The 14,548-nt window shown below is 47.3% G+C and overlaps 1 protein-coding gene across 13 annotated transcripts in view; it reads left to right on the top strand.

Annotated features, from left to right (window-relative positions):
* Positions 1–14,548, top strand: part of LOC138757498 (TBC1 domain family member 1-like) — a 312,814-nt gene that overhangs the window by 245,928 nt on the left and 52,338 nt on the right. For 12 of the 13 annotated variants that reach the window (XM_069924958.1, XM_069924959.1, XM_069924956.1 and 9 more), the window contains one exon: positions 8,346–8,507. In XM_069924958.1, the coding sequence (XP_069781059.1) occupies positions 8,346–8,507 (162 nt within the window). Of the gene's footprint in view, positions 1–8,345; positions 8,508–13,513; positions 13,604–14,548 lie in introns of those variants that run through there. The other variant, XM_069924968.1, reaches the window with a different exon arrangement.

The raw sequence follows: 14,548 nt of genomic DNA, 5'->3' as shown, positions 1-14,548 counted from the left end.
TCCACTAATGTTGATGATGGTGGTGGTCAGGCTGCGTCTCCACTAATGATGATGATGATGGTGGTCAGGCTGCGTCTCCACTAATGATGAGGATGGAGATGGTCAGGCTGCGTCTCCACTAATGATGAGGATGGTGGTCAGGCTGCGTCTCCACTAATGATGAGGATGATGGTCAGGCTGCGTCTCCACTAATGATGATGATGGTGGTCAAGCTGCATCTCCACTAATGATGAATATGATGGTGGTCAGGCTGCGTCTCCACTAATGATGATGATGATGATTGTCAGGCTGCGTCTCAACTGATGATGATGATGATGGTGGTCAGGCTGCGTCTCCACTAATGATGAGGATGGAGGTGGTCAGGCTGCGTCTAAACTAATGATGAGGATGATGGTGGTCAGGCTGCGTCTCCACTAATGATGATGATGATGGTTGTCAGGCTGCGTCTGAACTAATGATGATGATGATGGTGGTCAGGCTGCGTCTCCACTAATGATGAGGATGGAGGTGGTCAGGCTGCGTCTCCACTAATGATGATGATGGTGGTGGTCAGGCTGCGTCTCCACTAATGATGAGGATGGAGGTGGTCAGGCTGCGTCTCCACTAATGATGAGGATGATGGTTGTCAGGCTGCGTCTCCACTAATGATGAATATGATGGTGGTCAGGCTGCGTCTCCACTAATGATGATGATGGTGGTGGTCAGGCTGCGTCTCCACTAATGATGATGATGGTGGTGGTCAGGCTGCGTCTCCACTAATGATGAGGATGGAGGTGGTCAGGCTGCGTCTCCACTAATGATGAGGATGATGGTTTTCAGGCTGCGTCTCCACTAATGATGATGATGGTGGTGGTCAGGCTACGTCTCCACTAATGATGATGATGGTGGTCATGCTGCGTCTCCACTAATGATGAGGATGGTGGTCAGGCTGCGTCTCCACTAATGATGATGATGGTGGTCAGGCTGCGTCTCCACTAATGATGATGATGATGGTGGTGGTTAGGCTGCGTCTCCACTAATGATGAGGATGATGGTGGTCAGGCTGCGTCTCCACTAATGATGAGGATGGAGGTGGTCAGGCTGCGTCTCCACTAATGATGAGGATGATGGTTTTCAGGCTGCGTCTCCACTAATGATGATGATGATGGTGGTGGTCAGGCTGCGTCTCCAATAATGATGAAGATGGAGGTGGTCAGGCTGCGTCTCCACTAATGATGATGTTGGTGGTGGTCAGGCTGCGTCTCCACTAATGATGAGGATGGAGGTGGTCAGGCTGCGTCTCCACTAATGATGATGATGGTGGTGGTCAGGCTGCGTCTCCACTAATGATGAGGATGGAGGTGGTCAGGCTGCGTCTCCACTAATGATGAGGATGATGGTTTTCAGGCTGCGTCTCCACTAATGATGAGGATGATGGTGGTCAGGCTGCGTCTCCACTAATGATGATGATGGTGGTCAGGCTGCGTCTCCACTAATGAAGATGATGGTGGTCAGGCTGCGTCTCCACTAATGATGAGGATGGAGGTGGTCAGGCTGCGTCTCCACTAATGATGAGGATGATGGTGGTCAGGCTGCGTCTCCACTAATGATGATGATGATGGTTGTCAGGCTGCGTCTCAACTATTGATGATGATGATGGTGGTCAGGCTGCGTCTCCAATAATGATGAGGATGGAGGTGGTCAGGCTGCGTCTCCACTAATGATGATGATGGCGGTGGTCAGGCTGCGTCTCCACTAATGATGAGGATGGAGGTGGTCAGGCTGCGTCTCCACTAATGATGAGGATGATGGTTGTCAGGCTGCGTCTTCACTAATGATGAGGATGATGGTGGTCAGGCTGCGTCTCCACTAATGATGAGGATGATGGTGGTCAGGCTGCGTCTCCACTAATGATGATGATGGTGGTCAGGCTGCGTCTCCACTAATGATGATGATGGTGGTCAGGCTGCGTCTCCACTAATGACGATGATGGTGGTCAGGCTGCGTCTCCACTAATGATGATGATGGTGGTCAGGCTGCGTCTCCACTAATGATGAGGATGGTGGTTGTCAGGCTGCGTCTCCACTAATGATGAGGATGGTGGTGGTCAGCCTCCGTCTCCACTAATGATGATGATGGTGGTCAGGCTGCGTCTCCACTAATGATGATGATGGTGGTCAGGCTGCGTCTCCACTAATGATGAGGATGGTGGTGGTCAGGCTGCGTCTCCACTAATGATGATGATGGTGGTCAGGCTGCGTCTCCACTAATGTTGATGATGGTGGTGGTCAGGCTGCGTCTCCACTAATGATGATGATGATGGTGGTCAGGCTGCGTCTCCACTAATGATGAGGATGGAGATGGTCAGGCTGCGTCTCCACTAATGATGAGGATGGTGGTCAGGCTGCGTCTCCACTAATGATGAGGATGATGGTCAGGCTGCGTCTCCACTAATGATGATGATGGTGGTCAAGCTGCATCTCCACTAATGATGAATATGATGGTGGTCAGGCTGCGTCTCCACTAATGATGATGATGATGATTGTCAGGCTGCGTCTCAACTGATGATGATGATGATGGTGGTCAGGCTGCGTCTCCACTAATGATGAGGATGGAGGTGGTCAGGCTGCGTCTAAACTAATGATGAGGATGATGGTGGTCAGGCTGCGTCTCCACTAATGATGATGATGATGGTTGTCAGGCTGCGTCTGAACTAATGATGATGATGATGGTGGTCAGGCTGCGTCTCCACTAATGATGAGGATGGAGGTGGTCAGGCTGCGTCTCCACTAATGATGAGGATGATGGTTGTCAGGCTGCGTCTCCACTAATGATGAATATGATGGTGGTCAGGCTGCGTCTCCACTAATGATGATGATGGTGGTGGTCAGGCTGCGTCTCCACTAATGATGATGATGGTGGTGGTCAGGCTGCGTCTCCACTAATGATGAGGATGGAGGTGGTCAGGCTGCGTCTCCACTAATGATGAGGATGATGGTTTTCAGGCTGCGTCTCCACTAATGATGATGATGGTGGTGGTCAGGCTACGTCTCCACTAATGATGATGATGGTGGTCATGCTGCGTCTCCACTAATGATGAGGATGGTGGTCAGGCTGCGTCTCCACTAATGATGATGATGGTGGTCAGGCTGCGTCTCCACTAATGATGATGATGATGGTGGTGGTTAGGCTGCGTCTCCACTAATGATGAGGATGATGGTGGTCAGGCTGCGTCTCCACTAATGATGAGGATGGAGGTGGTCAGGCTGCGTCTCCACTAATGATGAGGATGATGGTTTTCAGGCTGCGTCTCCACTAATGATGATGATGATGGTGGTGGTCAGGCTGCGTCTCCACTAATGATGATGTTGGTGGTGGTCAGGCTGCGTCTCCACTAATGATGAGGATGGAGGTGGTCAGGCTGCGTCTCCACTAATGATGATGATGGTGGTGGTCAGGCTGCGTCTCCACTAATGATGAGGATGGAGGTGGTCAGGCTGCGTCTCCACTAATGATGAGGATGATGGTTTTCAGGCTGCGTCTCCACTAATGATGAGGATGATGGTGGTCAGGCTGCGTCTCCACTAATGATGATGATGGTGGTCAGGCTGCGTCTCCACTAATGATGATGATGGTGGTCAGGCTGCGTCTCCACTAATGATGAGGATGGAGGTGGTCAGGCTGCGTCTCCACTAATGATGAGGATGATGGTGGTCAGGCTGCGTCTCCACTAATGATGATGATGATGGTTGTCAGGCTGCGTCTCAACTATTGATGATGATGATGGTGGTCAGGCTGCGTCTCCAATAATGATGAGGATGGAGGTGGTCAGGCTGCGTCTCCACTAATGATGATGATGGTGGTGGTCAGGCTGCGTCTCCACTAATGATGAGGATGGAGGTGGTCAGGCTGCGTCTCCACTAATGATGAGGATGATGGTTGTCAGGCTGCGTCTTCACTAATGATGAGGATGATGGTGGTCAGGCTGCGTCTCCACTAATGATGAGGATGATGGTGGTCAGACTGCGTCTCCACTAATGATGATGATGGTGGTCAGGCTGCGTCTCCACTAATGATGATGATGGTGGTCAGGCTTCGTCTCCACTAATGATGATGATGGTGGTCAGGCTGCGTCTCCACTAATGATGAGGATGGTGGTTGTCAGGCTGCGTCTCCACTAATGATGAGGATGGTGGTGGTCAGCCTCCGTCTCCACTAATGATGATGATGGTGGTCAGGCTGCGTCTCCACTAATGATGATGATGGTGGTCAGGCTGCGTCTCCACTAATGATGAGGATGGTGGTGGTCAGGCTGCGTCTCCACTAATGATGATGATGGTGGTCAGGCTGCGTCTCCACTAATGATGATGATGGTGGTCAGACTGCGTCTCCACTAATGATGATGATGATGGTGGTCAGGCTGCGTCTCCACTAATGTTGATGATGGTGGTGGTCAGGCTGCGTCTCCACTAATGATGATGATGATGGTGGTCAGGCTGCGTCTCCACTAATGATGAGGATGGAGATGGTCAGGCTGCGTCTCCACTAATGATGAGGATGGTGGTCAGGCTGCGTCTCCACTAATGATGAGGATGATGGTCAGGCTGCGTCTCCACTAATGATGATGATGGTGGTCAGGCTGCATCTCCACTAATGATGAATATGATGGTGGTCAGGCTGCGTCTCCACTAATGATGATGATGATGGTTGTCAGGCTGCGTCTCCACTAATGATGATGATGATGGTGGTCAGGCTGCGTCTCCACTAATGATGAGGATGGAGGTGGTCAGGCTGCGTCTCCACTAATGATGAGAATGATGGTGGTCAGGCTGCGTCTCCACTAATGATGATGATGATGGTTGTCAGGCTGCGTCTGAACTAATGATGATGATGATGGTGGTCAGGCTGCGTCTCCACTAATGATGATGATGGTGGTCAGGCTGCGTCTCCACTAATGATGATGATGGTGGTCAGGCTTCGTCTCCACTAATGATGATGATGGTGGTCAGGCTGCGTCTCCACTAATGATGAGGATGGTGGTTGTCAGGCTGCGTCTCCACTAATGATGAGGATGGTGGTGGTCAGCCTCCGTCTCCACTAATGATGATGATGGTGGTCAGGCTGCGTCTCCACTAATGATGATGATGGTGGTCAGGCTGCGTCTCCACTAATGATGATGATGGTGGTGGTCAGGCTGCGTCTCCACTAATGATGAGGATGGAGGTGGTCAGGCTGCGTCTCCACTAATGATGAGGATGATGGTTGTCAGGCTGCGTCTCCACTAATGATGAATATGATGGTGGTCAGGCTGCGTCTCCACTAATGATGATGATGGTGGTGGTCAGGCTGCGTCTCCACTAATGATGATGATGGTGGTGGTCAGGCTGCGTCTCCACTAATGATGAGGATGGAGGTGGTCAGGCTGCGTCTCCACTAATGATGAGGATGATGGTTTTCAGGCTGCGTCTCCACTAATGATGATGATGGTGGTGGTCAGGCTACGTCTCCACTAATGATGATGTTGGTGGTGGTCAGGCTGCGTCTCCACTAATGGTGAGGATGGAGGTGGTCAGGCTGCGTCTCCACTAATGATGATGATGGTGGTGGTCAGGCTGCGTCTCCACTAATGATGAGGATGGAGGTGGTCAGGCTGTGTCTCCACTAATGATGAGGATGATGGTTTTCAGGCTGCGTCTCCACTAATGATGAGGATGATGGTGGTCAGGCTGCGTCTCCAACAATGATGAGGATGGAGGTCAGACTGCGTTTCCACTAATGATGAGGATGATGGTGGTCAGGCTGCGGCTCCACCAATGATGAGGATGGAGGTGGTCAGGCTGCGTCTCCACTAATGATGAGGATGGTGGTCAGGCTGCGTCTCCACTAATGATGAGGATGGTGGTGGACATGCTGCGTCTCCACTAATGATGAGGATGATGGTGGTCAGGCTGCGTCTCCACTAATGATGATGATGGTGGTCAGGCTGCGTCTCCACTAATGATGAGGATGGTGGTGGTCAGGCTGCGTCTCCACTAATGATGATGATGGTGGTCAGGCTGCGTTTCCACTAATGATGATGATGGTGGTCAGACTGCGTCTCCACTAATGATGATGATGATGGTGGTCAGGCTGCGTCTCCACTAATGATGTTGATGATGGTGGACAGGCTGCGTCTCCACTAATGATGAGGATGATGGTGGTCAGGCTGCGTCTCCACTAATGATGAGGATGATGGTCAGGCTGCGTCTCCACTAATGATGAGGATGGAGGTCGTCAGGCTGCATCTCCACTAATGATGATGATGGTGGTGGTCAGGCTGCGTCTCCACTTTTGATGATGATGGTGGTGGTCAGGCTGCGTCTCAGTAATGATGATGATGGAGTTGGTCAGGCTGGATGTGCACAAAGCTTGCCTGTATTTTTGTCCTTGGCCAATTGGGTGTAGCTTTAACATTTTTTCCACTGCATCAGAAGGAAGGATGGCTGTTAAGGGTGAGGAAGACCAGATCTTACCTTGTCTTCTCACTGCTCTGCAGGCTGCTTATCCCTTGTAAAACCCCAGTCACACGGGCAGCATGTTCCTACCTGAGTATTTTCCCCACACCACGTCCTCAAGTTGAGATTTTGTTTCTCGAGTGGCCATTGCCCACCTTACAGGGCCACCCAGAGTGTGTGTATTTCATTGGTTGAGACAGGCTTCATGACATGGCCTCACTGAGGGCCAACTCTGTCGGTGGCAGCTTCAGCATTTGTAACCTGAATACACTGCATGGAAACAGGCTCCTTGGCAGTTGTGCTAAACCCAGTTTTTGTTATTCTCCACACATTCCCATCAATGAAACCACCAATCTTCCATGAACCTAAACATTTGCAGTCATTTATATTCGTCAGTTAACCCACCAGAATGTGTCTTTGCAATGTGGGAGGACATCAGAGCATCCAGATGAAGCTCACTTGGTTGCAGCCAGAACATGCAAACTCCACACATGGATAACGATGTGGGTACCCCAGTAGTGAAGAGACTATGGAGGAAACCTCCAATCCTGAGCCCACTTTGGTGAGGCCACCAATGGAGGGGGTCTGTGACCAAATGCTGCAGAACCTATCCACTTGAGGACTTGGAATTCCAGATGGTATTTATGAATTAGCCACATCAGTGTCTAGGAATACCATTCTCCAGCAGCGGAAAACAGTAGGGATTGTGTCTAACTCGGAAATAGCAGTAGTCAGGCACTAAGAGTCACAGAGCAGATTACTGGCCCTTTGGCCCAGCTCATCCATGCTGTCCAAGTTGGGAATCTGAACTAGTCCTATTTGCCTGCATTTGGTCTGTACCATACTACACCCTTCCTATCCATATATCTGTTCTAATGACTTTTGAATGGTGTAATTGTTCCTTCTTCAATGGCTTGTTCCAGATACGGATCAGCCTCTAAAGTCTAAATGTTAAACTTTTGCCACTCAGCATCCTCTTAAATTTCTACATTTGTTTACCTTGGAATAAAGGCTGTGAACAATCACTTTACCATTGCCCCTTATAATTTCATAACCTTCAATAAGGTCACCCTTCAGTCTCCTCTGCTCCAGGCAATACAGCCTATCCAATCCCTCACTCCAACCCAAGCCCTCCAGTCTCAGCAATATGCTGCTGAATCTTCTCTGCACCCCTTCCAACATTTGATACTGTTCCTAAAGCTGGGCAACCAGAGTGCACCCTTTTCTCCAAATGTGGTCTCACCAGTGGCTGATACAGCTGTATTGTATGAGATCCCAACTTTTGAATTCACTATCTCATCCTATGAAGGCAAGTGTCCCAGGCGCCATCTTCCCCACCCTGTCATCACTTTTCTGTAACTATGTACCTATACCCCTCAGTTTCTCTATTCTACAACATTCTGCAGGGCCATGTCATTTACTGTGCAAGACCTCCCCTGATTTGACTTCACGATGTCACTAAATGACTGGGACTGCACAGTCTGTGGAGAATACTAATGTAGAAGTTTGGTATGAACATCTGCCTTGACAAAGCAGTCAATTCATCTCTGGGGGTCAACTTTGGGATGCTGAAAGAACACTGCACAAAAGGCTGAGGATAACTGTCTACTTGCCTCTCCAAATGCACCTTGACTAGGACTGACATTCTCAACTTGCCCTTGATTGCAGACTACGAAACTGGTTGAGAAAATCTATCTTTTTAATGAATGCTGGGCATCTGCCAGCTCTGTTGGTGTGCTGTCTGTCACTCCTGGATTACCTGATGAAGGAACTGCTACAATTCATCAGGAGAGCTCATTCTTGTCCAATGTTTGACTATTTTTGAAATGGCATTAAGGGTAAGACTTACATTTTTGTTCTTCTACTCGGAAGCTTCAGAAAGTGATCTGCAGAATAAGCGCCTGAAACTGGACTATGAAGAAATCACGTTGTGCCTAAAAGAAGTGACATTGGTTTGGGAGAAAATGTTGAATGTAACTGCAAGATCAATGGTTAAATTTGACATGGAGAATATTCACAAGGCCATGGGTCAAGGTGAGTGGTTCGTAAGTTATGTAAAGCATTTTAATGACAAAATTGTAAATTCACTGATTTAATCTCAAAATGGGTATCTGTTGGGATTGTTTAACCTGTTGAATTTTAGCTCCCATTTGAAAGGATCACATGCCGTAAAGAATGTCAGGCCTTTGTATGATATTGCTTTCCGTGGATGCTATGACCTGGTGAGTTCCTTCAGACCTCTTGTATACAGTTCTCTTACTCCAGACTCCTGGTTTGAACTCTGTTATGTACTGCCCCACCATTTCATCATCTCCAGTTAAGCCTATGCCCTAATGGTGCCCTTCTATTCCTATTAAGCTCAACTGCATTGTCAAGGGCTGGTGCTAGGATTAGGCAGTAAGGGTTGGGCTAGTATTTCCAGTGAACCAAAAGAGGTTTCAAAGAAGTTTTCAAATTATTAATGTCCCTCTTTGGCACTCCTCCACCTCCCTCAACCATACTTTCACAGTCTTCACCACTGCTGTTGTAATCCTCAGTCTCTGTATGCCAGGAGTAGAAGTAGAGCCAGTAAAGTGGATCTTTGATTGTTTAATAACATACACGAATACAGCTGCACAAACAGATTTTAATAATTTTGTTGTGTGAGAACTCCTTTGCAGCAAGAAGCACTGACACGAGCAGCTTGTCTCACTATCTAGAGAGTTTGCCTCCTGGCTTACAAATCATACATTTTTGTACCTTCAGACCCCTAGGGTTCAAGAAAATTTAAAGGGACTGCTCCATATAAGTGCATATTCCTTAGAATTCTCTTGGAATTTGTTAATTAGGGTTGTTTCCCTTACCCAATGTTTAATAGTCTTTTACTACCTTACCAAATATGGAGGTTCTTATCAGCTCCAGCTGATAACAAGACAGAATGAAATGCAGGCATCTTCTGCCTTCCAGTCAGTCTATTAAAACTTGCATTCTCAATCAGACTTGCCGAGGTGAGGGCATGGGATGGCTCATTGGGCATTCTTGCTGATGGTATAGCAGTGGTCAAGTATGTTGGCTCCCCTGGTTGTGCTGGTAATATGTTGATGATAGTTTGTTGGAGACTTCTTCAGGTTGGCGACGTTGGAGGCATCAGGGTGTGCTGTCTCATGGCTGTTATTACAGTGCTTAGCCTCTCCTGTGCCAACCTGATGTTAACCTAGAGCAGAATGTACACTGCTACCAGGAGGATGGTGGAGAGCTCCCTCAATAGATAAAATGGATGACACTTGATCACCAGATGTTCCAGGTTGGGAGAGCAGGGCTGGAACTTAACTATCACATTTGTGTTTCAAGATCAATTGATGTTGAAGCAAGCATCTCCGCCTCTGCTTTTACCTGACGCTGCAATTAAAGCTTTTAGAGTAAGTGTGTGTTTATTATTGCACGATCTCATTCAGTCATGGTGTTGGTTTAGATGCTAAGTCATTGTCCATGCAGTGGAAGTGAAGCCTTCAGGCTGTAGTGCTGCAGGCTGAATGCTCTCATTCAGCCATAGACCCCTTCATGCCTTTATGTCGGGAGACTTACCTTCTTGAATGTGCTGTGGTCGGCTCCAAGGCACCAACTGCTATCCCTCTCGGAGAAGGGTAATTGGCAGAGCGCAGTGCTCCGTCGCCTTGCATGAATGTAATGCTGCTGCAAGCGGCTGGTTTGAGGCAGGCTGATGACATCATAGTGACGTTGTCAGCCTGAGACGCAGGAGCGGGGCATTAACAGCCTTACTGAGGGTGCGCTGGATCTCTGCCTGGATACTAAGACTGTCTGAAAACATCACAACCATCTGTCTTGCCTGCTCCAGGGCCACCATGATCCACTATAGGGCTCTTTCCACATCGGCTCAAATGAATGGCATCAACTTAGCGAGCGGCACTATGGCACCTGTTGCCCTGCTTCCATCGGCTCTGAAGGGTACTATGAGGCGCTGCCTGACATGAATGTTTTCCCTCCGCGCTTATAGTCGGCCTCCATGTGGAGGCCTGGCATGAAAGGGCCTCATGTCTCAATGAAGCACATTACCCAGAAATCCCTGAACAAAAGAAGAACTTGAATAACAATTGGAAGTACTTTGTAAGTCAGGCAGAATCTGTGGCAAGAGAAACAGAGCTAATTATTTCTAATACATTCCATAAAATTTGCTTTCAAGAGTTGAAAAGTCCGCCTGAAACAATTTCTGTTTCTGCAGAGGTTGCCTGAGCCTTTTTAAGCATTTTCTATTTTAATTTCAGATTTCTAGCACCTGCTCCCTCTTTGCTTTGGTCTCGTCTCTAGAGCATTTGATATATTGCAATTAAAGCTTTTAGAGTAAGTGTGTGTTTATTATTGCACGATCTCATTCAGTCATGATGTTGGTTTAGATGCTAAGTCATTTAAACCAGTAGTAACAATTTATATATTCACAAAGTTACTGTCCATTGTCTATGCTTACAAACGGTGGGAGAGAGATGGGGGTAACTATGTAAGACATCTTTTTTGATATGTCGGTGCTCTCGAGTGAGTGAGGGAGGAAGGTTGAATCTTGTGTTTTAGCTTGTGTGGGGTGGGAGGAGGGCAGGATTAGGGGAAGGAAAGTAGTGAAAGATTGTACATATTTGGAACTATCATGGTCTGGTTTAATTGACTCTGATAACACAGCAAAAATATTCAATTATTTATTACTCCATCTCATCAACATTTGAGGTATGATCCCAACACCAATCTGCATTAATCAGTGTTGTTTTTACTTATCATCTTTTCTTTCTTTCTTCTTTGGCTTGGCTTCGCGGACGAAGATTTATGGAGGGGGTAAAAGTCCACGTCAGCTGCAGGCTCGTTTGTGGCTGACAAGTCCGATGTGGGACAGGCAGACACAGTTGCAGCGGCTGCAGGGGAAAATTGGTTGGTTGGGGTTGGGTGTTGGGTTTTTCCTCCTTTGCCTTTTGTCAGTGAGGTGGGCTCTGCGGTCTTCTTCAAAGGAGGTTGCTGCCCGCCAAACTGTGAGGCGCCAAGATGCACGGTTTGAGGCGATATCAGCCCACTGGCGGTGGTCAATGTGGCAGGCACCAAGAGATTTCTTTAGGCAGTCCTTGTACCTTTTCTTTGATGCACCTCTCTCACGGTGGCCAGTGGAGAGCTCGCCATATAACACGACCTTTGGAAGGCGATGGTCCTCCATTCTGGAGACGTGACCCACCCAGCGCAGCTGGATCTTCAGCAGCGTGGACTCGATGCTGTCGACCTCTGCCATCTCGAGTACTTCGACGTTAGGGATGAAAGCGCTCCAATGGATGTTGAGGATGGAGCGGAGACAACGCTGGTGGAAGCGTCCTAGGAGCCGTAGGTGATGCCGGTAGAGGACCCATGATTCGGAGCCGAATAGGAGTGTGGGTATGACAACGGCTCTGTATACGCTTATCTTTGTGAGGTTTTTCAGTTGGTTGTTTTTCCATACTCTTTTGTGTAGTCTTCCAAAGGCACTATTTGCCTTGGCGAGTCTGTTGTCTATCTCATTGTCGATCCTTGCATCTGATGAAATGGTGCAGCCGAGATAGGTAAACTGGTTGACCGTTTTGAGTTTTGTGTGCCCGATGGAGATGTGGGGGGGCTGGTAGTCATGATGGGGAGCTGGCTGATGGAGGACCTCAGTTTTCTTCAGGCTGACTTCCAGGCCAAACATTATGGCAGTTTCCGCAAAGCAGGACGTCAAGTGCTGAAGAGCTGGCTCTGAATGGGCAACTAAAGCGGCATCGTCTGCAACTTGTTCACCGACAAGTTTCTCTTGTGTCTTGGTGTGAGCTTGCAGGCGCCTCAGATTGAAGAAACTGCCATCCGTGCGGTACGTCAAGCGCTGAAGAGCTGGCTCTGAATGGGCAACTAAAGCGGCATCGTCTGCAACTTGTTCACGGACAAGTTTCTCTTGTGTCTTGGTGTGAGCTTGCAGGCGCCTCAGATTGAAGAGACTGCCATCCGTGCGGTACCGGATGTAAACAGCGTCTTCACTGTTGAGGTTTTTCATCTACAGTATCTTAAATATGTTGTTTTGTTTAAAAAGCCATGTTTGAAGACCTAATGATTTTCTTAAAGATGAGAGGGATCTGGGTTCAGAAATGTTTGGATTATGTCACGTGTCTGCCCATGGCTTTGTGTACGGTCTAACCAAGAGCACCGTAAATTGGAGGAACAACACCTAATTTTCTGTCTGGGCACTATTGCTGGATGGCATTAACATTGACTTCTCCAGTTTCTGCTAACCCTCTCCCCATTCTCCCTCCCTTTCCCTTGACTCTCCACCCACCTTCCCTCTCTATTCACCTAACTATCCCCCTACTTGCTGTTGTGCCCTCCCTCCCTTTCTACCTATTACCTCTTGCCTTTGGGACCATGCTCCTTCCTTCCCCCCCCCCCCACCCCTTACCTTTTTGTTCGGATGCCTGCTGACATTTTTCCATATCTTGATGAAGGGATCAAGCCCAAAATGTTGGTTATGTATCTTTATTTTTGCTTTGAAGTGCACTGTTTGACCTGCTGAGTTTCTCCAGTGTGGTGCTTGTTATGAGAAACTAATTATATGTCCTTTCTAGGATGAGTAGGTCCAGCAAAACAAGCAAATGTGTGCATGAGCACAGGTCCATCCACAAAGTGCCAGATTAGAATCTCAATGCAAATGGCAGTGTCACTTTATACCTTGATAATAGTGCCTTTGCATAAGACCCCAGTGATTCTATGCATGGAGTGTGGCATTTCTGGTTTTATGATGTTCCTAAAATTTGGGTGAAAATAATTATCTTGATTATGTATCTGCAGCTCATAATATGAGCTGAAGTAAGGGCTATACAACCCTACATATCAAATGATACTTAATAAATGCATTTGTGACCCATGTCTCTGAGCAATGCATTGTTATTTGATTACTGCAACATTTTAAGCATGTTAAAATTGCTAAATGTTTACAACGTATCATTGAGGGAAGATGGGGATGGTGCAGAGTTATTGGGAGTGGTAGTGGGATCAGAGATTTGGTCAGCAAATGGAATGGAGAGAGAGAGAGAGAGACTCAGTTTCGATGGGGTGAAGTCCAAGCCTTGGTTAAATGGGTGAAGGGAGAAATCCTTGTTTGTGTATGTTTCATACTTGTATAGCTGCAGCAAGCAGGAATTTGGGTGCATTTGGACACTGTATTCATGTACATGACTATAAAACTCATTAATCCATTCTAAAAGCCCCTGAGGTACATTGGAAAACCCTGAAAGTGCATGGAGTCGCTGTCTTACAATTCTCTCACCGAAGGGTCCCTTATCTTAAGTGTGGGAGCATTTGTTAATATGTCTATGAAATTCCCTGCCTCTCCACAGCACAGCACCCAAATAACTTATTTCATATGGTATGCACATGCATGTCAGTTTGGATACATGTTACCCTTTTCTGAGCCTCCTATTTTCAGCATCTCCTACAGGATATGAAGGGGTTAATTTCATGTTATGGTTGGTATAGTTTAATCTTCATTACTTATTGTTAAGTGTGTTTTCATTGTGGTCCAATTATGTCATTTTTGGCTTTGGTTTTGAGAAGAACGCGCAGTTATGAAGCTGCAAGTTTAAATTGCAGTTCTAAGTATATTGTGACTCGAATTTAGCTTGAAGCTTGTATACATTCCAGTTTTACTTTGGATGCCAATTTACAAATGTTAAACATGTTTTTGAAAACATATGATCACTTTGTCCTTTATCCCTCTGTAATTTATTGGACCCTTGGCTGCTGGAAGTTCACTTAACGTATTACTTGTATCTGTTCCTTGAATGTATTTTAACTTGTGATTCTTCAGTCTAAAACACAAGTTTATGATCGTCAAATATGGATTACCAAAGGTACTTCTCAAAGTAACTGAATTTGTTGGTCTTTTGTTGGGAAACATTGCATAGTCATTTGTCTCACACAATTCACTCCCATTTCTTTCTCCCCTCTCCTCTCCAAAAAAAGCCAATATTTCAATGGATGGGGTAGAGTCAAGGATGTTGAAGTATTTGTCGACAACCCTGTTGCACCGTGACATTTTGTTCAACTCC

The sequence above is a fragment of the Narcine bancroftii genome, chromosome 3 (genome assembly GCF_036971445.1).
Source record: "Narcine bancroftii isolate sNarBan1 chromosome 3, sNarBan1.hap1, whole genome shotgun sequence".
NCBI classification, from domain to species: Eukaryota; Metazoa; Chordata; class Chondrichthyes; order Torpediniformes; family Narcinidae; genus Narcine; species Narcine bancroftii.
Note: the sequence above shows the minus strand (reverse complement) of the source record. Positions and strands in the feature narration are given on the sequence as shown.